The following is a 25,168-nucleotide window of genomic DNA, read 5'->3' as shown; positions in this document are numbered from 1 at the left end:
CAAAAGCTGATTGGAGGCAGATGTTCGCAGGTAAAAGGGACAGCTGGAAAGTGGGAAGCCTTCAGAAATGAGATAACAAGAATCCAGAGAAAGTATATTCCTGTCAGGGTGAAAGGGAAGGCTGGTAACTATAGGGAATGCTGGATGACTAAAGAAATTGAGGGTTTGGTTAAGAAGAAGAAGGAAGCATATGTCAGATATAGATAGGATAGATCGAGTGAATCCTTAGAAGTGTATAAAGGAAGTAGGAGTATACTTAAGAGAGAAATCAGGAGGGCAAAAACAGGGACATGAGATAGCTTTGGAAAATAGAATTAAGGCGAATCCAAAGGGTTTTTACAAATATATTAAGGACAAAAGGTTAACTAGGGAGAGAATAGGGCCCCTCAAAGATCAGCAAGGCGGCCTTTGTGTGGAGCCACAGAAAATGGGGGAGATACTAAATGAATATTTTGCATCAGTATTTACTGTGGAAAAGGATATGAAAGATATAGACTGTAGGGAAATAGATGGTGACATCTTGCAAAATGTCCAGATTACAGAGGAGGAAGTGCTGAATGTTGTGAAACGGTTAAAAGTGGATAAGTCCCCAGGACCTGATCAGCTTTACCAGAGAACTTTGTGGGAAGCTAGAGAAGTGATTGCTGGGCCTCTTGTTGAGATATTTGTATCATCGATATTCACAAGTGAGGTGCCGGAAGACTGGAGGTTGGCTAACATGGTGCCACTGTTTAAGAAGGGCGGTAAAGACAAGCCAGGGAACTATAGACCGGTGAGCCTGACCTTGGTGGTGGGCAAGTTGTTGGAGGGAATCCTGAGGGACAAGATGTACATGTATTTGGAAAGGTAAGGACTGATTAGGGATAGTCAACATGGCTTTGTGCGTGGGAAATCATGTCTCAAAAACTTGATTGAGCTTTTTGAAGTAACAAAGAAGATTGATGAGGGCAGAGCAGTAGATGTGATCTATATGGACTTCAGTAAGGCATTTGACAAGGTTCCCCATGGGAGACTGATTAGCAAGGTTAGATCTCAGAATACAGGGAGAACTAGCCATTTGGATACAGAAGTGGCTCAAAGGTAGAAGACAGAGGGTGGTGGTGGAGGGTTGTTTTTCAGACTGGAGGTCTGTGCCACAAGGATCGGTGCTGGGCCCTCTACTTTTTATCATTTCCATAAATGATTTGGATGCGAGCACAAGAGGTACAGTTAGTAAGTTTGCAAATGATACCAAAATTGGAGGTGTCGTGGACAGCGAAGAGGGTTACCTCAGATTACAACAGGATCTGGACCAGATGGGCCAATGGGCTGAGAAGTGGCAGATGGAGTTTAATTCAGATAAATGCGAGGTGCTGCATTTGGGGAAAGCAAATCTTAGCAGGACTTATACACTTAATGGTAAGGTCCTAGGGAGTGTTGCTGAACAAAGAGACCTTGGAGTGCAGGTTCATAGCTCCTTGAAAGTGGAGTCACAGGTAGATAGGATAGTGAAGGAGGCGTTTGGTATGCTTTATTTTATTGGTCATAGTATTGAGTACAGGAGTTGGGAGGTCATGTTGTCGCTGTACACTACATTGGTTAGACCACTGTTGGAATATTGCGTGCAATTCTGGTCTCCTTCCTAGCGGAAAGATGTTGTGAAACTTGAAAGGGTTCAGAAAAGATCTATAAGGGTTGGAGGATCTGAGCTACAGGGAGAGGCTGAACAGGCTGGGGCTGTTTTCCCTGGAGCGCGGAGGCTGAGGGGTGACCTTATAGAAGTTTACAAAATTATGAGGGGCATGGATAGGATAAATCGGCAAAGTATTTTCTCTGGGGTGAGGGAGTCCAGAACTAGAGGGCACAGGTTTAGGGTCTGAGGGGAAAGATATAAAAGAGACCTAAGGGGCAACTTTTTCATGCAGAGGGTGGTACGTGTATGGAATGAGCTGCCAGAGGATGTGGTGGAGGCTGGTACAATTGCAACATTTAAGAGGTACTTGGATGGGAATAGGAAGGGTTTGGAGGGATATGGGCTGGATGCTGGCAAGTGGGACTAGATTGGGTTGGGATATCTGGTTGGCATGGACGGGTTGGACCGAAGGGTGTTTCCATGCTGAACAACTCTTTGACTGAATGGCTTTGAGGTATGTAGGGAAGAGGTGTTGGAAATTCTGGAAAGGGTGAAAATAGATAAGTCCCCGGGACCGATGGCATTTAGGATTCTCTGGGAAGCAAGGGAGGAGATTGCAGAGCCATTGGCCTTGATTTTTATGTCCTCGTTGTCTACAGGAGTAGTGCCAGAAGACTGGAGGCTAGCAAATGTGGTTCCCTTATTCAAGAAGGGAAGTAGGAATAACCCTAGTAACTATAGGCCGGTGAGTCTCACTTCTGTTGTGGGCAAAGTCTTAGAGAGAATTGTAAGGGATAGGATTTATGAACATCTGGATAGGAATAATGTGATCAAGGATAGTCAGCATGGTTTTGTGAAGGGCAGGTCATGCCTCACAAACCTTATTGAATTCTTTGAGAAGGTGACTAAGGAGGTGGACGAGGGGAAAGCGGTAGATGTGGTGTATATGGATTTTAGTAAGGTGTTTGATAAGGTTCCCCATGGTAGGCTACTTCAAAAAATACAGAGGTATGGCATTGAGGGTGAGTTGGAGGTTTGGATTAGGAACTGGCTGGCTGGAAGAAGACAGAGGGTAGTAGTTGATGGTAAAGGTTCATCTTGGAGTGCCGTTACTAGCGGTGTTGCGCAAGGATCTGTTTTGGGACCATTGCTGTTTGTCATGTTTATAAATGACCTGGAGGAGGGGCTAGAAGGTTGGGTGAGCAAGTTTGCGGATGATACGAAAGTCGGAGGAGTTGTTGACAGTGAGGAAGGATGTGGCAGGTTACAGCGGGATATAGATAAGCTGCAGAACTGGGCAGAAAGGTGGCATATGGAGTTCAATGTAGCTAAGTGTGAGGTGATTCACTTTGGTAAGAGTAACAAAAAGATGGGGTACTGGGCTAATGGTCGGATACTTGGTAGTGTGGATGAGCAGAGGGATCTTGGTGTCCATGTGCACAGATCTTTGAAAGTTGCCACCCAGGTAAATAGTGCGGTGAAGAAGGCATATGGCGTACTGGCTTTTATTGGTAGAGGAATTGAGTTCCGGAGTCCTGAGGTCATGTTGCAGTTGTATAAGACTCTGGTGTGGCCGCATCTGAAGTATTGTTTGCAGTTTTGGTCGCCATACTGTAGGAAGGATGTGGAGGCACTGGAACGGGTGCAGAGGAGATTTACCAGGATGTTGCCTGGTATGGTAGGAAGATCGTATGAGGAAAGGCTGAGGCACTTGGGGTTGTTTTCATTGGAGAAAAGAAGGTTTAGGGGTGACTTGATAGAGGTGTACAAGATGATTAGGTGTTTAGATAGGGTTGACCGTGAGAACCTTTTTCCACGTATGGAGTCAGCTATTACGAGGGGGCATAGCTTTAAATTAAGGGGTGGTAGGTATAGGACAGATGTTAGGGGTAGGTTCTTTACTCAGTGAGTCGTGAGTTCATGGAATGCCCTGCCAGTAGCAGTGGTGGACTCTCCCTCTTTATGGGCATTTAAGCGGGCATTGGATAGGCATATGGAGGATAGTGGGCTAGTGTAGGTTAGGTGGGCTTGGATCAGCGCAACATCGAGGGCCAAAGGGCCTGTACTGCGCTGTATTCTTCTATGTTCTACGGTCTATGACTCCTTCAATACTACACTGGAATGCCATTCTTAACTTTCAAGTTCAACTCAAGGAAAATATAGGAACCCATAACTTTCTGACTATTAAAAGTCACGCCTTACACTGGCAACACAACCATTGGAATCTAAAACTAAACAGATTAGCAGTTACACATTTTCAAAGCCATAAAAAACTCCAAAGTAGTATTAAGATCCTCAGAAACTTTGAGTAGGTCAAGTAATATCCACAGAGAAAGAACAAATAAAATAAATGGCAAAACCAGAGTCTAGTCTAATTTCCAAACCTGGGATAGTATAATGCATATCTTTCCAGCCACTTGCAATGTCTCCAGTCCAGTGGCCAGCATAACGACCATGACTTGGAAACGTGGACCTTGAAATCACAAATGGACGTTTTCCAATCACCTTGATCAAAGCACTCAATGCAAAAGAGACAATGTTAAAACAAATGCTGTTTAAAATGCACAACCATTCATTACTGATAACTGCCAATGACAGATCTAATTTCAAATTAAGCAATTATTTCTGACTTCAACGATGCATCAGCTTTACTTTAAGACAAGTTACTTAAACCATTTCAATAATGATCTTAAGATTAATAGCAACATGCATCCATTGTTTCTGTTGGCATCGCTCCACTATCCTTATGAAAAAATATAGCCAATGGCCCAAATGATATCATGGCTTCTGTACAACTTGTGGGGCCGCCTTAACCTCACTTTCAGAGTATTATCACTGTACAGATGGAACCATCCAAGACAAACAGCACAATATCACAGATACTGTCGTGCCTAGAATTTAGAGAAAGCTGAAGCACTCAAGGATTATCCCAAAATTCCTGGGCACTCTCACGTCATACTTCACCGGAAGATCTGACATTTCCAATAGGTACCAATGCAGCAAATTGGCCGGCAACAGGTGTTGTGACCAAAACACATCCAGAGGCAACATTTTAACTCTGGCTTTTATACAATTGCCAGAATGCTGCCAATTTCAAATCAGAGGCACCTCACAATGTCTGAATGTGTCTCATCAGGAGCTGAATCATTGATATGAAGGCCTCAGTTTACTGGGCTGCATTAAGCCAGCTGATTTGAAAGAGTAATTTGCTGGTGCTACAATTGTCATCAGTACCTTGGCTTAGATGGGGACTATGCAGCAAAATTCTTGTGTTAGCGAGTTGAGAAGATTTGTAGCTCCAGTTGAGGTTTTAGATGTAGGTTTGCACACTAACCTGGAAGGTTCATTTCCAAACATTTCGTTACTCTACTAGGTAACATCTTCGGTGGGCCTCAGGTGAAGCAATGCTGAAAATTCCTGCTTTCTATTCATATGTTTCAAACCCAAACATATAAAATAGAAAGCAGGAATTTTCAGCATTGCTTCGCCTGAGGCCCACTGAAGATGTTACCAAGCAGGGTAATGAAACATCTGGAAATGAACCTTCCAGGTCAGTGATCAAACCTACATCCAAATTCTTTTGTGTAATCACTATTCAGTGAATAGGGCTGAAGGTATACACTTAGTAAAGGCAGGATCAAGCTTCAGTGAATTGGCTTGACAATATTCATTAAAAACTCAGACAAAGAAAATCCAGTTCTTCAATATTTTGGACAGAAACTGAGTTCAAAAGTTTTGCTTTTGCAAACTTAAGATACTCAATAGTGTTAAAAAAACCCTAATTACTCAGATGACTATGCTGTGTCCAGTCCAAATGAATGCATTGCTTTTTCAATTGTCACTCACTTATGAGAAGCAATGGCCTCAGTCAACCCATAAAGGTTGTGTAGGTTATAATGGGATGAGAAATATTGTTTTCCAGACATACACACTGTGCGAGATCTCAGATTTCCTCCAGTCACACCTGCAAACAGAAAATAATCATGTTTACAGTGAGGTATTTAAAATCTCTCCCACAAAAATTAAACTCTAGAAAAATGCACAAATCAGATAAATTAGCATGTACAAAAAGGCAAACAAAAAAAGTAAAAGGAATGGTATAGACAGGCTTGGGAGAAGAAAAACATTTGTTATGCACATTAATTATCTTTTACCTGGTACGTAAGGAGGATTTTCTAAACTGTTATTCGGACAGCCACTAATTGCTCCAGAAACAAAATTGGATGGTTCATTCATATCCTGTGAAACAAACAGCTTATTTTTATTTTTTCCAGCACTGACAACCAAGGAACATTGTTCATCTCATGGCCGAACAGGTGAATTTTCCTTGTACCTTTTAAACCATCTCTACTGACTGCTGCTAAAAACAAGACAGATTTATGGTTGTATTAAAGGCTTATAATTTGAAATATATAATAATGGAAATACATACTCAATTCAATTTTTCACTATCCCATCAGGCTCAGCTATGCACAGCTGAATATACCCGAGGAAAAAAAGAGTTTTATCAAGGGTAACATTGTTACAAGTGGCGAAAACAGTGTCATTTTTTCAGAAAACCTTCTTAAGGATTTCAATGTTATGATTCAGCACCCAATTACCTGTTACAGTTGGGTATTTTCAGTACTGCTAAATACTTAGATTTTACTGCAAATATGAAGTTTAGCCTGAATTCTGTACATTAAAAGGCATTTCCATTAACCAATAAATTTGAATTAATGAAGACACCAAAAGCAGAAAATGACAAAATTATTTGAATTACTTCATTTTGAACAGTGTAACTCCAGATTATTTCTCACAACAAAATTTATTCTTAAAGTAGCTGTCCGGTGCACATTATAGTTACTTCATTCAATTTTAACAATCTTTTCATCTTTATTTTTTGAATTTGATTTACATACTTACAATCCACATGCCATCAAATGACACTTTATCATGAAATTCTTTGATGTTCTCGTACCACCAGGAATGAGTGTCTGGGTTTGTAAAATCTGGAAAGGCAGTTGGACCAGGCCAAACCTAAACAAAACAAACAATACATTTAAGCATTAAAAACCAAAAGATGTAAATCAGGGAGAAACAAATTGCTGGAGAAGCTCAGCAGGTCGGGCAGCATCTGTGGAATGTTTCGGGTCGAGTGACCTTTCCTCAGGACCTAAGGGCGGGCCACTTGACCCGAAATGTTAACTCTGATTTCGCTCCACAGATGCTGCCAGACCTGCTGAGCTTTTCCAGCAATTTCTGTTTGTCTCATACACTTAAACATGCCTTTGGATTTCAACTTGCCAACCACCCAGTTTTCAAACTAGCCTGATGCGAAAATAACTTGTCAATGGTGGACCAGTAATCGAGAGGTTCAAGCTTAATGCTCTTCAAATCCAGTCACAGCAACTGGCAATTTAAATTCAATTAGTTCATAAATATCAATTTTGACAAAAGCATATCTCTCAAAATCAGAGATGCTTTATGACAGTGGCTTGTATAAAATTAGTTTAAAGTGATGGTATCTGGAAGATACACATTTAAAACTAACTCACCAACAATAACAAACCACATTGACTGTATAATCATTTATTAAATGACAATAACTATTTGAACAAACCTTCACTTATTTACAGGTACAGGATTAGCAGATTTTGAAATGAATTGTTCTCAAAGAATACACATTTCAGTAAAAGGGGTTGTTCTGGTTTACTTGATTGGTTGTAGTTGATGTTTAATTACATTATAGAAGATTCAGATAAAATCCAAACTTCATTGCTGCACTGACCTTTCCTATTAATGGTTGGCCAGTTTCATTTTTAATGAAAACGCCTCTCTTTGCACCATCATCATATGGCTTATATGTTCCTTTTGTCTGTGTACTGCTGATACCTGGATCCTACAGAAGCAAAAAGCCATCAGTATTGACAATCCTTAAATACAATAGCGTTGGAGAGACACAATGTACAACTGAACTTGAAAACAAAGTGACAAAATGATTTCACATGGTATAATAACAGCTCACTTGAAACCCACTTTGGGAAGAGCAAGATAGGTTGTCATGTGAACATTGCTGGTTCTCATTAAAAAAAACACACCTAGTTGATGGAACACACAGCAGCCAGCGTTCATTGAATTGTACCCATAAAGACCAGAAATCTTTATGAAGGACAAATAAATGCTAATTCTTATGCAGTCTTTTATCCCAGTTACATTCTGAAAAATGAAAACACCAGCTTAAGTATTAAATAGAATAAATCAGTTAGGAGCACTACCACTGCAACAAAATTATGAAATTTACTTTTCCCAACCAACAAGATCAACACATCTTGCCCTCAAACATATTAAAGAAGCCCTACTGTTTAAATCTGCTCAAGTTCATGAGGGACTGAGGGATTTCTTGCTATACGCTCATATTGTGTATTTTAGATAAATTAAAAAACACACAAAATTGGAGAAGTCCTACCTCAGCTCACTGGGATGGCATGGTGGAAACCAAACGTACTCCTATTGCTGAAGTGATCACAAAGTTTAAAAGTTTTTTGAAATATATACACAATATTATCCAATTCTGGATGTAGGTTTGCTCACTGAGTTGGAAGGTTCGGTTTCAGACATATTGTCACCATACTAGGTAACATCAGTAAGCCTCTACATGAAGAACTGGTGGTATGGCCCGCTTTGTATTAAATATTTAGGTTTCCTTGCATTGGTGATGTCATTTCTTGTGGTAATGTCATTTCCTATTCTTTTTCTCAGGGGGTGGTAAATGGGACCCAAGTCAATGTGTTTGTTGATAGAGTTCCAGTTGGAATGCCATGCTTCTAGGAATTCTCATGCATGTCTATGTTTGGTTTGTCCTCGGATGATGTGTTGTCCCAGTCAAAGTGGTGTCTTTCCTCATCAGTATGTAAAGATACTAGTGAGAATGGATCATGTCTTTTTGTGGCTAGTTGATGTTCACATATCCTGATGGCTAGTTTTCTGCCTGTTTGTCCAATGTAGTGTTTGTTACAGTTCTTGCAAGGTATTTTATAGATGACATTGGTTTTGCTTGTTGTCTGTGTAGGGTCTTTCAAGTTAATTCACTGCTGTTTTAGTGGGTTTGTGGGCTACCATGATGCCAAGAGGTCTGAGCAGTCTGGCAGTCATTTCCGAGATGGGAGAATAGTTTCTGGATGTGTTATGTCTGCTTGTTTGGGTTTGTTGCTGAGAAGTTAGCAGACTGCGTTCATTGGATACCCATTCTTTTTGAATACACTGTATAGGTGATTTTCCTCCTCTCTTTCCTCCTCTGTGCTGCAGCGTGTGGTGGCTTGTTGAAATAATGTTCTAGTGCAGCTTTGTTTATGGATGTTGGGATGATTGTCCAATGTAGCATTTGTTACAGGCAGAACACTAGCCACCAAGATACATGAACATCAACTAGCCACAAAAAGATATAATCCATTCTCACTAGTATCTTTACATACTGATGAGGAAAGACACCACTTTGACTGGGACAAACCAAACAGAGATACGCACAAGAACGCCTAGTAGCATGGCACTCCAACCAGAGGTCTCTCAACAAACAGTTGACTTGGATCCCATTTACCACCCCGAGAGAGAAAAAGGAAACAAACAGGAAGTGACATCACTACAGGATGCGACATCAACCACTGAAGAAAACCTAAACACAAATAAAAAGTGGGATTTACCACTAGCGCTTCATCCGGAGGCTCACTAATGATGTTACCGCATTTGGTGACGAAACGTCTGAAACCAAACCTTCCAGCTCAGCGAGCAAACCTATATCCAGAACCTCAACCTCAGCTACAAATCTTCTCAAAACTCATTATTCAATTTACCTGATTTTCAGACCAGGTTGATACAAAGCACAGACCTGGTTTCTGTACTTAAACAAGAATGATTATTTATTACAAGTAGTTATAAACTATTAGCACATAACTCTACAAATTAAAACTGCAGTTTTCTTACACAAACAGGGTAAAAAGATTAAGAGCAAAGTTCAGTGGCTGTTGTTTAAATTCTTACGTTGGTCAGACCTATATTTTCCTTAAAGTCATCTTTCTCCCCATGCTTCCACCGGTTTTACAAGAGACACAAATGTGCTTGGTTCTATTGTTAAAAGTCTGACTTATCAATTAGAAGTCAGAGCTTACAACAGCTAAAGGGATCATGAACTGGTTTACGACAGGTTTAAAATAGATTTTGACTGCAGAGAACAGACAGATAGAACTCTTGTAGAGATGAAAACACATCTCCCTATTTTGTTCCTAGCCCCAAACTGTTCAGTTACTTCAGCAACAATGACAGTTTCTGGCTGGCAAAAGGCTTTTGCAATCAGTAGCCAGTCACTATTTCATAGACTTCTTGTTGTCACCCAACTGCACATGTACACAAAATCATTCAGCTCCAATTCATCTACAGTTTCAATTACTGTTTATTCAAACAGTTGTTTGTACAAAACTTGTTATGAGCGTCAGATTAACTTTTCAAGACATGCATCAATCCATTAAAAAAAAGTCACAGGTGTTAAAACAGTTCTCTCATTTCACCACAATAATTTAAATATATAAAATACATTGTTTTATTGTAGCTGTGAAGACATTCTGTTTGTAAAGATGCAGACTTCCATTCCAATTGGGACAAAACGTTTTGCCAAGGAAGATAAAACTGTTTAGGTCTGCTCAGAAATGTAACATTACTTCTTACCAGTCATTTGGTTTGCATACTTGGTGTTAACACATTCCATGAATGCTATCGAGTCATTTACTAAAATCCATTTTAAAACTAAATTTACTGCAGATATGCATTACAATTTCCCCTCCCTTTCCCACCATTACAGGAAACATATCTTAGAGTCTGGATTGGAATGTGCAAAACCCTGTACTTTCTTCTTCATAAAAGAAATATAACCACATAAGTTCACCATTGCCTCATTACCTCATACTTTGGATAAATCTGTATTTCATACAGCTAAAGAACAATTTGGATGTGGGACATGAAAAAAATAGAACAGGAGTCATGGAAGAAATGTATCTATATTAAAATGTTGGCAAACTGTGACAAACCTGAACATTTCCATTTGTTATATAAGAATCAAATTAATGGTTGAAATACATTTTGAATTGTACATATTTTGCATGCATCTTCTTACCACAATCATTACATATTTCAATCCCTTTTTGTGAAATTCTTTCACCATCTGTGGGTAGTCTGCGAAGTACTGCAGGTTGTAAGTGAAGTCCTTTTTCTGGTCCATATAATCCAGATCATTCCACTGCACATCCTGCAGATGGGTATATCATTATAAAAGTATAATACTTCTGTATCATGCTGGTAGTCAACATCTAAATATAGTGATCTCCATTTTTGGATTGCTTCAATGTCAGAGTAGTAAACGGTGATGAACATTGTTTGCTGATGATTGCACATTCTCACTTCTGACTCTATGGAGGAAACTTGGCCCACCTTATTCCCAAGCACTAAGTTTAGCAGTGCTCACCTTGACTGGACTAGACACTTACTGTAGGAAATTCTCCTGAACACAAATCAGGAAACACTTACCCCTCGCTGCACTTTTCACAATCACTATCCCAGTCTATGGATAGATAACTAAAAAGCCCTATTACAAGTACTTTGATGTTTGCATCTCTGCATTTTCTTTGAAACCTGGTTCTTCAACATCCTCCCCCATAGTAACTTTTGTATAGATAATGTAACTGCACCCTTTTTATTCCTTAACTCTTCCCAGATTGATTTCATCCTTGAAAGACATTTTCTCCAGCACTGCAGGGGGTTAAAACTAGTTATGGGTTTGTTTTTAACTGGTGCAGACTCGATGGGCCAAAAGGCCTTTCTTTTTGTGCTGTCGACCTCTTTGACTCTCCTCGACCAAAAACAAAGTTAAAACTCACAATACCAGATTATAGTCCAGCAGGTTTATTTGGAAGCACTACTCCACTTCCACAAACAAAAAACCTGTTGGAGTGTAACCTGGTGTTGTGTGATTTTTAAAACTTTGTCCACTCCAGTCAAACACCAGCACCTCCATATCATGGTAACCAAAAACTGCACACCTCATTTTATTGCTTTTAACTCTTCCAAACATCTTGTAGCCAGGAATATTTAACACCCAACATCTGCCCTTCTTTGAGCCAGATCTCCATTATTGGCACATCATAATTCCCAATAGGGGATCTGCTTGTAATTACCCAATCTATACACCATCTAGATATTTTCAAATCATATTGTTCAGAGATGTTCTTACGCACCTTTACAGCAGATAACACTCGAACCCAATCCTCCTGATCCAAAGGTAAGGACACTGCCACAAGAACTTTTTCTCAATGTACATACACACACAGTCGCTCATTTAAATTTGAGAACTTATGTTCTTACTTCACCCATTAACTTATTTATTTCCTATTCTTATTTTTTATTCTAGAGATATGTCTCTCTCTCTCGCTCTCTCCCCTCGTATTTTTAACATCCAGGTATTACACTAATATTTTGTCCAGATACCCATATTCCAATTGTGTTACTTTAAACCCTTCCCAACAGCAACAGCAAAATATAAACCTGTTGAAATATCAAGTTTTTGTATGTTGATACAATGCACTTGTTGCTGTATGGAACCAAAGCAGTAGGCTTCCCAGAGTTTGAAGGAAGGAGATTTAACTTGAAGACTTAAGGAACAAGAAACTGCAGAAGCAGAGTTTGCTGGTACAAGTTGGATCTGGAAAACTTGGGCTGGGTGGAACAATCTTTGAAGGTCACTGGTAGTTTTAGCTCAGTGTAACAGGAAGAAATGAGCCTGCTGGAAAGTTGGAAATAACGGGATGTATTCCTTGTAATACTGCACACTTTTCAAAAATGCAGTCCATAGTGAAAGAGTTGTAATACTAAGCTAGTGAGAAAACAGCTTCTGGTTTTCAATGTCCATTTAGTAATTTTGCTTTAATGTTGCTTTTAATTTGTTTGCAACAATAAGATTTAAAAAAAACAAACTTTTATCTTCTGTAATTCCAGTTGATTGCTGCAAAAAGGCATTTATTTTTGGTTTTGGAGGGGCATGTAATGGACTAATATTTCTAATAGCAATGTTTACTAATGAACTTTCTAAAGCAAATTAAAGTATCATCTGATTTATTGCTGAAGCTCAGTGCTTCCATCATGTATCAACTCTATGGCTTACACTTTATGCAGTTGTTCCTTTTGTAAAACCAGATTTTCTTTACAAAAAATTAACTTTTACCAGAAGCTTACCTGAGGCATATTGGCTCGAGACATATTCGCAACAACCTGCCGAGTAATGTTAGTACTCCAGTAACCCCACCGACATAGATGGAATCCCAGACTCCAATATGGAGGCATTATTGGATAACCTACAGGAGTTATTTTGAGGAAACAAAAAGGATAAACAATGGCATCGTATACAATCACCTTTCCTGAAACAGAACGATATGCATGCACCATAACAGAATAAATTTGCTGTGGTTTGTGCGAATTCAATCTGTTAATTTAGTATAAATAGCAAGTAGTGGCAGTTTTAATCTTACCAATAACATCCATGTACTGCCTTATCACTGTTTTTGGATCTGGACCCAAGAAAACATAAAAATCAAGGATTCCGCCAATGGTTCTCCAGGTCAGAGCCGGGGTTGGCTGAAGTAATACATCTGGATAAAAAAAAAAAGAAAAAGCTTCTGTTGCCTTAACAGCACACACTTAAACAGCAGTATTACATGGTTAATATAAATAGAATTAACATGGCAATCCATGAAATAATGCAAATAAGTAACTGTACACAGAGTTTGGTGATTTACACATATGGCATATGATCAAGAGTTAACAACCTCAACATTAATCCAATTTTTCTCCCCAGAAATACTACCTGAACACCTGAGTATTTCTAACATATTTCCCTGGATCTTGCAGTGTTTAAAAAAAAAATGGCTGGAAAAAATGAAATATTAGCCCAACTGAGAAAATAGACTATTCAGTACTTATTACAAATATTTTGATGAGGTAGACAGGTAGAGAAAGCAAAACTTGAAAAGCCAAGAACAATCCAAAAGTACAACATATCAGACAAAAGTGCTCACTTGCAGTTCACTACCTGATAAGTGGTTAAATATTTCACAGGTCTAGACAGAATTGTCCTACATATTAAAAGAAAGTTAATTTCTTACCCTTGGCATTACTGTTGAACAGGAAAACACCATGAGCTTTTCCATCCTCTTCCATCACCAAGTAGAAAGGGTGTGAGCCATATAAATTGGCATTTGGCTACAATAAATAACCCAGTGTTAGTCAAAGTATCGTATCTAAATGTTTCAAAGCTTTGAGTATTGTTGGAGCTGCAATCACTGGGTAAGTGGGGAGTACTTTAATTACTTTTTTTGTATGGCTGGTCCACTTAAGTTTCTGGTCAATGGTAACCCTCAGGATGTCAATGGTAAAGTATTTTCTTTATTCATTCATGTGGTCCTAGCTGGGACAGCATTTATTGCCCATTAATAATCATCAAGGAGGTCACCATGAGCTACCACCTTGAATCACTGCAATCCATTTCCTGCAGGAATTCTCAATGTTGTTAGGAAGACCATAAGACATAGGAGCAGAAATAGGTCATTAGGCCTATCAAGTCTTCTCTGCCATTTGATGAAATCATGGCTGATCTGATAATCCTCAACTCCAATTTCCTGTCTTTCCCCCTTAATTCATGATTTCTGTAAATGATTAGAAATCTGTCCATCTCAGCCTTGAATATATTTCATGACTCAGCCTTAATATTTTCTGCGATCAAGAATTCTACAGATTCACTACCCTGAAAACAAAAATCTTCCACATTTCAGTTTGAAATGAGTGACTTCTTACCCTGAAATTATGCTCATTAGTCCTTGACACCTCCACAACAAGAAACTAGCTCATGTTATCAAAGCCCCAACGATCTTATTTTTCAATAAGGTCTGTTCTCATTCTTCTAACCTCCACATGATCTAGTGGTATCAATTGTTGGACTATGAATCTGAGGACGTGCCATAGCAGATGGCGAAATCCAAATTCAATAATTGTCTGGAAATAAGAGTCGAATGAGGACCATGAAACAATTCCTAATTATAAAGGAAAAATCCATCTGGTTCACTAATGTACGTTAGGGAAAGAAATCTGCCAGGTAAAAACAATGACTGCAGATGCTGGAAACCAGATTCTGGATCAATGGTGCTGGAAGAGCACAGCAATTCAGGCAGTATCGAGGAGCTTCAGCAAAATCGACGTTTCGGGCAAAAGCCCTTCATCCAGCACCATTGATCCAAAGAAATCTGCCATCCTTACCTGGTCTGACTGACATGTGATTCCAGACTGACAACAATGTGATGACACTTACTGCCCTCTGGGCAATTAGGGATGGACAATAAATGCTGGCTTAGCTTGTGTCACCCACATCTCATGAATGAGTAGAAAACAATACATGTAAGGCCAGCATATTCAGCCTCTCTTCATAAGAAAATGCTTCCATACCGAACAACTGTCAAAATCTTCTCAACTGTCACCAACCTTGGATAAGGCCGCTAAAACTGTTCAATGTTCCAGGTGTGGTCTGACTCATGTCGGAGTAAGACTTCCTTGTTATGCCGTTTGACAAAGGCCAACAGTACATTAGCTTTCCCTATACCGGCTAAAACAAAAAAAAGGGGGAGTTCCAGGAATTGACAGTGTGACACTGAGGGATTAGTGAAATATTTCCAAGTCAGGACGTTAAAGGCTTGCCAGAAATCTGCAGGTATTGGAGTTGCCATTTATCTGCTGCTTTTGTTCTTAGAGATGGTAGCGTTGGACTTGGAAGGTGCTGTTGAAAGAGAATTGATGCATGTCTTGCATCTGGTACATTGAATATATTACTGCTTTGTTGATGGAAGGACTGAATATTTGTGGATGCAGTGCTAAGAGAAGATGGTTGGATTCTCTCGGAGATGGAAATTGCCTAGGACAGTGAATCTTGCTTGCTAATTACAAGCCAAAGTCTTGTTGCACGCAGAGTGCTTCGGTATGTCATGAAGTTGAAGGCGTGCGCTATATCTTTAAAGGAGAGTGAATGTTGTTCTGAACTGAGAGATTACAAACACTTGTGATATGATTAGATGGCAGTCCCAGAGTGAACTGGAAAATTGAAAATATGTAACATTTAGTTGTGAAAGGGTTGCTGTTTTTACAACAATTCACATTTAACTAGTTTGTTATATTCCAGGATACTAAAACACAATTGAGTTAGAATTTATTGTTTTGCCAACATCGAACCAATGCTACGATCCGATGTTGGGGGTACAAGGATACAGACATTTTGAAAATTGGAGAAACAGCAACTGCCAATAAGACAAATGCCTGGAGATCTGAACATCTTGCTCTCCAAGAATTTAGGAAACACTCTCTATAACAAAAGTACCTTTTCATATGAAACATACTCAAAAGAAAGACGACAACCCGGAGAGATCTTCAGCCAGACGAAGAGGAGTGGCTGTGCGGTTTTGAAATTAAGTTGATGTAATTTTATTAAGTGTCTTATTGGAAAAGCATATTTTATAGATTTGGAAACAGATAATAAGCAATTGGGTGGGGGCTTAGAATTGTGAATATTTGTTTAATGTTCACTTTCAGAATTTAAAAAAATTGACATCATTTTCTTTTAATAGCAGAGTTTGGGAGTTCTCGGTCACTCATATTTTGAGGTGAGGTGTGCTTTTCTGGGTTTTTAGGTTTAAATAACAGAAAGGTTCCACCTCCACGTCGTAACAAGTATGAGAGTTCTAAATAGGACTAGATACTGTTCCGTGAACATTCTAACTTTGATATTTTCTTACGGAAGGCCATTAATGAAGCTGTAACGATTGGTCTCCAATAACCACAGTCATCTCCCTTTGTGTTCAATTCAATCCGTGGAAATTTGTTCCCTGTATTGCTACTGATTGAATTGCTTAGGCTCTTTGATGCCGTACTGGATCAAATAATGGCTAATGTGAAGTACAATCAAGTACTAAACATCAAATAGCTAACTCCTTAATTTTTACAAGTTTTGGTGTCCAACAGAACACAGCTTAAAATAGAGGATAATTGGAAATATGAACTTGGTTTGAAATTCTTCCAATAAACTCCTTACTATCCAAACATGAAAAAAAACCATCAATAATGTTTGGAATTTATATGGAGAACGATAGCGATGTCTACGCAGGAGGGTATACACCAATGGGGAGAATGAATTTCTGTTCTCAAACCTGTCTATAGCAAAGTCCAGTCGGTGCAACCAAAGCTTGAGGAGATTACAGAGCAAAGTGTCCAGATGTTCCATATTATAAAAAGGATTGCATCCCTTACTTTTACTGTTTATGTTTTTTCTCTCCCTCAGTTCCAGGGCAGCATGTGGGACTTTAAGACTGCAAGTTTCCTCTTGCCTTTATTTCTGTTTTGAGATTGTGCATAAGCTACAATTATTAACCTTCAATATCAATCCTTTCCTCCAACCAATTCAAACCCAAACTAGTCTTTCCAATAAGGCCCTCACAACTTTGTTCCACTCATGCTCTTGACAGGCCAGTGGTAGGCTTTCCCCATGATTATGGGCATCACAAGTGGATTTTCTCAACCATTGGGTGCCAGTGAACAAAAGAACTACCAAGGAGGCAATGGTTTCTTCCAGTGCAACATCTAGCCAGGCTCAGTATTGTGGTCGGATCCCAAGCAAGATGAGAGTGATGGTGGGAAGGGGATGGTGTTTGGATGTAGTGGGTTCAACAGCAAAGGAAGTGTGGGGCCCTCTGTGCCACCATTTGGGCTTTGTTAGTCACGTTCCCTGCATGACAAACTCTCCAAAAAAATACCAGGGGCCACAGGACGCAGCCTAGAGAGGGCATTCATCACCCACTGAATGGCCACAGCAGATGGCAGGGAAACAAAGCCTTCTGACCATTGATTCTATCACATAGATATAGAAATGGCAGGGAAACCCCAGCACACTGCCACCGAATTATATGCAATTGCACCAAACCACATTGGAGTCAGCACAGAACTCCAACCATGGGCTCTAGCAAACCACCCACTCCCTCTAGCAAACTGAAGTGACCCTTACTAATTCAGCAACATTGGTCATCTTGTTTCAGAGACAGGGTGGCGATTGGCCATAGTGGGATTTTAAAGTCACTTATTTGCGGTAATGGGAAACTCGGGAGGCCACAGAACACAAGACTGACATAGTGTAGGAGCTGGCATGGAAAGAAATGGGTCAGAGCTCATGCAGGTCAAAATTGTGGGGTTCACGGAACAGAATCCCTACAGTGTGGATGCAGGGCATTTGGCCCATTGAGTCAACATTGACCCTCCAAAAAGCATCCCACCCAGATTTTTATCCCTGTAAGCCTGCATTTCCCATGCTAATCCAGCTTACTTGTAAATCTTTGTACTGTGGGAGGAAAGCAGAACACCTGTAGGAAAGCCACGCAGACATGGGAGGAATGTCTGTGTGGAGTTGCACAGTCGTCCGATGCTGGAACCAAACCTCAATCCCTGGTGCTATGAGGTGGCAGTGCTAATCACTTAGCCACTGTGTCACGACGAGAACATTTGAAAAGTTCAACCAAATAATATTGGAAGTTTTGATAGTCACAGTAAGGGGGTATCATCAAACTGGAAATACATGGTCTTGATGAAACATATGGGATTGAAAATCAAGATGTAGTTGAATAAGAAACAAAATTTGTAGGACAAAAATGGCAGATTAAAGTGCTGGGTTATAAATAGGAAAGTCAGTACCTACCTACCTACTCGACAATGTTTTCACTATCTGAGACAGTCATTAGACCCGGAACATAATTTTCCCAATTTATTCAGTTGCAAGTGAAATATGATCATGAGACTTCACTGCATTGTGAATATTATTTCTTCACACAACAACAAATGCTACAAAACAGGAGACAGAAGGGCACCATTTTGAGATTCCGAAAACATCAACACAGATTTGGGTAAGCTTCAAGTACCACTGGCCGTAGGCACTGCACTGACTTAGTTCCAGGTGTTCTCTTACCTCTGTGGAATGCTCCAGAATACACCCAAATTAATGATGTCCTAATACACTAGTGTAGTACAAAAGAGTGAGCCCAAAACAGAATTTTTGCCAAAGAAAGCACAAGGAAAAACATGCAATTAGCCATGGTATCCACAGGTAGCATTTGTTGCATACATTATATCAGGACTCTGCTTTCTAGTGATACTTTGACAAAAGGTTTTCCTCACACTTCTCAGTCCAGAAGTGGCCTAACGTTGCAACAACAGAGGGGCTAACTAACTTACATGAGGTCCTTGATCTCTGTTCCAGTGAGTTAATCGAGTCCAATTAAGATCGAGGATCAGGTTTGTCATGTGCTCTCCCAGACCAGAGATGTACTTTGAGGCCAGGGAGGTAGAGATCTGCAGAAACTGATCAGCATAAAACAACGGCCCCACTGTTGTGTTCAGGCTAAACAAAAAAAAAAACACATTAAGTAAACAGCTGGGAAATGAAACAAGTGAAAAAAAAATACACATTTCAGATTGTTGCATAGATTTGCTTTCCTGAAAGCTTTCAAAATTGTTTGTTCATTCCCACCGCTAGGTGTCCTGGAGAAGGAAGTGGTGAGCTGCTTCTTTGAATCACTGCAGTCCACTTAGTGTAGGTATACAATTAGGGAGAGAGTTCCAAGTTTTTGACCCTGTAACATCAAAAGGAACAGCAATATTTCAACTCAGGACCATAGTGTTTTCCTATCTGCTGGCCTTGTCCTTCAACATGGTAGTGATTGAAAGTTTCAAAGATGCTGTCTCAAGCCATGGTACATTTCTGCATTGCATTGCATCTTGGAGATGGGACACAATGCTGCAACTGAGCATTGGTGCTAGAGAAAGTGAATTTTCTTATGGATGTGTACGTCAATTAAGCAGTTTGTTTTGTCTTGAATAGTGTCAAGCTTCTGCAGCATGGAGCTGCACCCACCCAGGCAAGTGGGGTATTCCATCATGCTCATGACTTGTGCCTTGTAGATGGCGGACAGGCTTTGAAAAGTCAGGATGTGAGATACTCTCTACAAGATTCCAAGCCTCTGACCAGCTCTTGCAGCCGGTGTTAATGATGCAAATTCAGCTCAGCTTCTGGTCAATGGTAACCCTCCATGATGTTGATAGCGTGGGATTCGTTAGATTCTCTTTTGCTGGAGATGTGACAATACAAATAGCCAAGTGTACTCAATGCAGTGAAGACGTTCTTTAAAATTCAATAACACAATGAAGGTGTCGCTGGTTAGGCAACATTTATTGCCCATCCCTAATTGCCCAGAGGGTAGTTGAGAGTCAAACACATTGCTGTGGGTCTGGAGTCACATGTAGGCCAGACCAGGTAAGGACGGCACACTTCCTGCCGTAAAGGATGTCAGTGAACCAGATGGATTTTTCTGACAATTGGCAATGGATTTATAGTAGTCATTAGATTCTTAATTCTAGATATTTATTGAATTCAAGTTCCACCATCTGCCAGGGTGGGATTCAAATCCAGCACATTACCTGGGTCTCTGGATTAACAGTCTAGTGATGATATCACTAGGCCATCGCCTTCCCACTATAGGTTTTAATAGGATTATGCTGTAGTGATCAAGAATAACACTTCAGAACTCACTGGAATAACTCAGGTAAAGCCCAATTCAGCTACAAAACTGGCAACAACTTGACTTTTAAAAAAAAAAAATCAGACATTTCCACATTTTCAGTCAAGGAGATCTTGTGTTTCAGTAGATAGCACCCTACTCATCAAGGTTTTGGATTATGTCTGTTATGGACTAGGCCAGACCACTCAAAATATTCTTAAGCAGGCAACACAGACCATAACTTTGCAATTTGTCTTGATAAGTACACAGTGAAAATTACCTGAAGTTAGTTAAGTTGACTACCATATTTTAAAACAGAAATGTTTAGTAACAAAATGACACAAAGAACAGAATAAAGAACCCCTACAGAACTCAAGTCTATCCAAACTAGACTTTATTATGCTGTTCTGAATATACACAACAGTCTCAATAAGCAAAGTCCTTAAACACAGTAAAAATGAAACAAAGGCTTACAAGTTGAAGTTAAAAGGGCAGAAGGAGAGAGAATCTAGCAACCTGTCGCCACACAGCTCCACAGCTGAACTCCCTGACTAGTTCTGAACTGAACTGCTCAGCTAGAGAGCTGGCCACACCTTGACCTACATAGGTTACTTCTAAAAACATAAAAGCTTTGGCCTAAAGTCTCATCTGTTTACATATAAACAAAAAAGGCCTTGCATCTCTGTACAAAACCCAGCCATTATCGGAGCCCGGCCTGTTTACAACCCCTCTGTGAAAAGACCAAGGACATAGTATCCCTGAGAAAAGGAACAGCTTTTAGAGAAAAGGACCAGCTTTGTGACATGTACCCTTGACTGGGACTTTGAACAGTTAAGAAACATTCATGCTGCAAACCAATTGATTGCAAAATCCTCCAACGCTTCCTCATCTATTTCCCAAAGTGAGAATTTAGGAAGCAAGCAAAAGTCATCACATGAAAGCAAGGAATTAACAAGAGACAGTTATGCTTACATATCAACAAACCATTCAGTGCTTAGATTGGATGCTGTCAAGAGCATTCAGCCAGAAACAAGCAACTTGTGCACATTCCACTATGCGGCGAGTTCTTGACTGAATGAGACTTGACATCATAAACCCATCTTTTTCCCTGATCCATTAATACCTTTGGGCTAATACCTTATTTATTTAAGCTATTAAACCACTGATTTCCACAATTAACTGGACTACATTTCCTCCAGGTGATCCTGCAATGTCTCTATTGCATTGTCCCAATTTCTCTTTTCTGTTGCATTTGATTATACAACTTTATATAGCTTTGCATCATATTGCAGATTTTTCCTTACTACAGAAGAATAGAATGTCTGTATTTGGTTGAAATCTATCACCACCCTTATTCTTCCCCCAATTCTGATAAAAAGACAAACTTGAAGTATTAACTTAGTTTCTCTCTCTACAAATGCTACCTGGCTGACCTATTGAGTATATCCAGTTTTTAAATTTTTAATTCAACTTGCTTGGGTCAGTATTGAAAGTTTATTCCCCGCACTTATGCCATTTACATTTGCTTCACTTTTAGAAGTATACATTCACCAGGTTAAAGATAACATCAAAGCAAACAGCAAGACTATAGACTTACAGAACAAGGGCATTTGATTTCCTTTGTACAATGATGCCAAAAGGTCTGGATGAAAACCTAACTGTATAGAGTTCAGTTGAAGGCTTTTCAATGTCATTAGGAACATCAATAGGAACCTCATAACGTTTGTTTCTTGGATCCTTAATCTGTCGAGACAAACCCAAGTTTTAAGGAGGAAGAAACTAATATCTGTATAATGTGATGAAATTTAACAGGCAAGTTCATTAACTATATCCCCTTGCACTATTAAGCCAGGATGCCTTGCTGTCTAGGTTTTAACTCTGGCCTTCCTCAAACAGAGCTACAAAAAAATGTTCACAGAAACATGGGTAACCCACAAGAAATGTTGTGACCTAAAATTTAAATCAACTTTACTGTGTCAACACACTTCATTTGTGTTCAGATAAAATAGTACATAAATTTTCATAGTTATAAGATAATAACTACCATACTGTTATAAGAACATAATAGCTAGCAGCAGAATTAGGTAATTCAGCTCCTCGAGCCTACTGCACCATTCATTACGATTATGGCTGATCACATCTTGGCTGAAAAATGTGTTGCTGGAAAAGCGCAGCAGGTCAGGCAGCATCCAAGGAGGAGAATCGACATTTTGGGCATAAGCCCTTCTTCAGGAATGAGGAGGAAGATGAGGCGTTCTTCCTACAGGCATCGTGTTGCTATGGTCTGGCGAGGACCCTGGCGGAGTGGGAGGCCCTGTGGCTGAACACTTTAACTCCCCTGCCCACTTCGCCAAGGACATGCAGGTCCTTGGCCTACTCCATCGCCAGACCATGGCAACACGACGCCTGGAGGAAGAGCGCCTCATCTTCCACCTAGGAACCCTCCAACCACAAGGGATGAATGCAGATTTCTCATTTCCCCTCTCCCCCTCCTTACCAACCCTCAGACTCGGCACCACCTTCTTGACCTGCAATCTTCTTCCCGACCTCTCCGGCCTATCACCCTCACCTTAACCTCCTTCCACCTATCACATTTACCATGCCCCTACCCGAAGTCCCTCCTCCCTACCTTTTATCTTAGCCTGCTTGGCACACCCTTCTCATTCCTGAAGAAGGGCTTATGCCCGAAACGTCGATTCTCCTGCTCCTTGGATGCTGCCTGACCTGCTGCGCTTTTCCAGCAACACATTTTTCAGCTCTGATCTCCAGCATCTGCAGTCCTCACTTTCTCCTAGTTAATCACATCTTGGCCTCAACTCCACTTTCCTGACCACTGTCCAAAACAATTATCACATTGAACTTATTAAGGAGACTAGATTATCAATGCAGTTAGATTTTTAATCGCTATTACTTACAGTAAAATGAAGTCTGCCTGCTGTCTCATAGATTACATTCAGCTCAAGTGCCATTATGTCATTCGGGAACAAAGTCTTCTCATTGCGGCTCAGTGTGGCCTTGTAGCCAGTACTGGTTGGAGAAAGATAATCCATGTTGTAAGAAGGATAGTTTGATGGCAAGAAACAGTGTGGGGTACCTGTACTGGCATTTGGATTCCAACAACAGCCACGTGCCTGGCATTTCTTCATGTCAATCACTTCATTGAAAGCACAATCTAACCTATTGATGTAATCAACATCACACTGACAGTGGCTGTAATGACTCTTATTGAATGATATTTTGTTCATCATTTCTGAGGCTGCTGACCTATTTTCATAATTTAGAGATTGCCACAATAGATCTAGTGTAGTTCTGTTCATGGTAATAGATCTAGAAGTTACTAAAAAATCTGGTACAGAGTAATTATAGCAGGCAATTACACTAACTAGAACAATAGCAAGCAGAATGGCCCCAATTTTAAAAGTAGCAATTGCATGTACTCTTCGTTTAATCACAGATTTAAGTCCAATGAGTCCTGATCCTTCATTTCCTGAAAAAAGAGCTCGTTTTTCCATGTCACAATGTGGTGGCAACATGATAAAAAGACAGTTGATCTTGAAGCTTTGTTCTAGTACCTAAATGAGAGAGAAAGAAAAAAAAAAGTTCAAAACCTGCAATGGTTTTGTGCTACAATAGAGCAGACTTTGATCTAAACATATTATAATAGAGTACTTCCAAAATACAGGAAAATATTAAACAGACTTGCAGAGTCAATGGATAAGGGCAATATAATTCAAGATGACAAAACATTAGGTTATTGATTTTTGCATAAAGGAGCCAGTTTAATCATTCAACCCAGACTGCAAGTCTCTGATATTATGCCTGGCTAAGTAGTTAGCGTTGTTAATAAACTTCAGACATCTGACTCAACACGACTGTTGATGTATATTGTATGTAGTGCACTAATCATAGCAACAAGTCAATATTAAAGCTAGTGGCAAGAGGCAGTTTGCAGCAATAAGCAGATAAAAGCTGAAAAGGTAATAGCAGCATGGCAGATGTGCTACGTTGTAATTTCAGCTGTCAACTCAGACACATGGATGGTTGGGAAAACAAAGACAAAAGTGCTACAAACAAAACTAAATGCTACAAACTTGTACTGAAGCACAACATATACTCTATTTCTCTTGAAACAAAAAGACGACAGCTTACAAAATCTATGAAAGAAATCCTGGAAAAAAAAGTACAGGAACAAAATACCAAGAGAAATGTTTCCAGACTAAAGAGGCCTTGCTGTTACTCTTTAGCCCATTCTGCTATTTCCTTTTTCTGAAATGACTTGAAATGTTTTTTGCCTTACTTTTACCAAGGAAAAATGATTTTCTTTTCCTTAAAATAAACAAGCCTGTCATCTTTAAAAAGGGCAGCAAAAATAAGAAATTTGGCAAAAAAAAAACCACAAACAGCACACTAAATATAGATTTTTTGACTTGGATTGGCAATGCATTGACGTTTGTCAGGACCTCAGTTATTCAAGGAATCAATCCTTACTTAGAGATTGACAAATACCCACAAATTTCTCACATTATAAAATCAAAATAAAGTGATCAAAATAAAGTTTGATTCAATTTCAGGATTAAATTCTTGCATATCACCAAAAACTGGTGAAATATTTGACCAATTCATAGATATGTCTTGACTTAAAAAGGAACAGAATGTCATTTCACTGAAGCTGAAATGCTTATGAAATTGGTGATGATTTCAACACACATCAAATCCTTCAGAAAAGCATTTCTAGACAAACCTCAAGAATATACGACTGATGGTCTAGTCAGTGGAGGATGCACTTTCAAATAAATTGCAATGGATTAGATTCCTTACAGTATAGAAACAGGCCCTTTGGCCAACAAGTCTACACCGACCCTCCAAGGAGTAACCCACCCAGACCCATTCCCCTACCCAATATTTA

At 39.6% G+C, this 25,168-nt stretch overlaps 1 protein-coding gene across 1 annotated transcript in view; it reads right to left on the bottom strand.

Moving 5' to 3' along the window:
* LOC122562180 (lysosomal alpha-glucosidase) overlaps positions 1–25,168 on the bottom strand; it is a 50,062-nt gene that overhangs the window by 19,045 nt on the left and 5,849 nt on the right. Inside the window, exons 2-13 of the mRNA XM_043714805.2 lie at positions 23,178–23,834; positions 21,860–22,005; positions 18,941–19,106; positions 13,792–13,888; positions 13,159–13,278; positions 12,866–12,984; positions 10,755–10,886; positions 7,383–7,493; positions 6,518–6,631; positions 5,767–5,851; positions 5,459–5,576; positions 3,997–4,130 (exon numbers count right to left, since the gene is read on the bottom strand). Of these exons, the coding sequence (XP_043570740.2) occupies positions 3,997–4,130; positions 5,459–5,576; positions 5,767–5,851; positions 6,518–6,631; positions 7,383–7,493; positions 10,755–10,886; positions 12,866–12,984; positions 13,159–13,278; positions 13,792–13,888; positions 18,941–19,106; positions 21,860–22,005; positions 23,178–23,795 (1,960 nt within the window). The 5' untranslated portion in view covers positions 23,796–23,834. The remainder of the gene's footprint in view (positions 1–3,996; positions 4,131–5,458; positions 5,577–5,766; positions 5,852–6,517; positions 6,632–7,382; positions 7,494–10,754; positions 10,887–12,865; positions 12,985–13,158; positions 13,279–13,791; positions 13,889–18,940; positions 19,107–21,859; positions 22,006–23,177; positions 23,835–25,168) is intronic.

This window comes from Chiloscyllium plagiosum, unplaced genomic scaffold (assembly GCF_037043375.1).
Source record: "Chiloscyllium plagiosum isolate Xiang-an unplaced genomic scaffold, Cpla_swu_hap1 HiC_scaffold_25, whole genome shotgun sequence".
Taxonomy (NCBI): Eukaryota; Metazoa; Chordata; class Chondrichthyes; order Orectolobiformes; family Hemiscylliidae; genus Chiloscyllium; species Chiloscyllium plagiosum.
The sequence above is the reverse complement of the archived record's forward strand: the minus strand, read 5'-3'. Positions and strand labels throughout refer to the sequence as shown.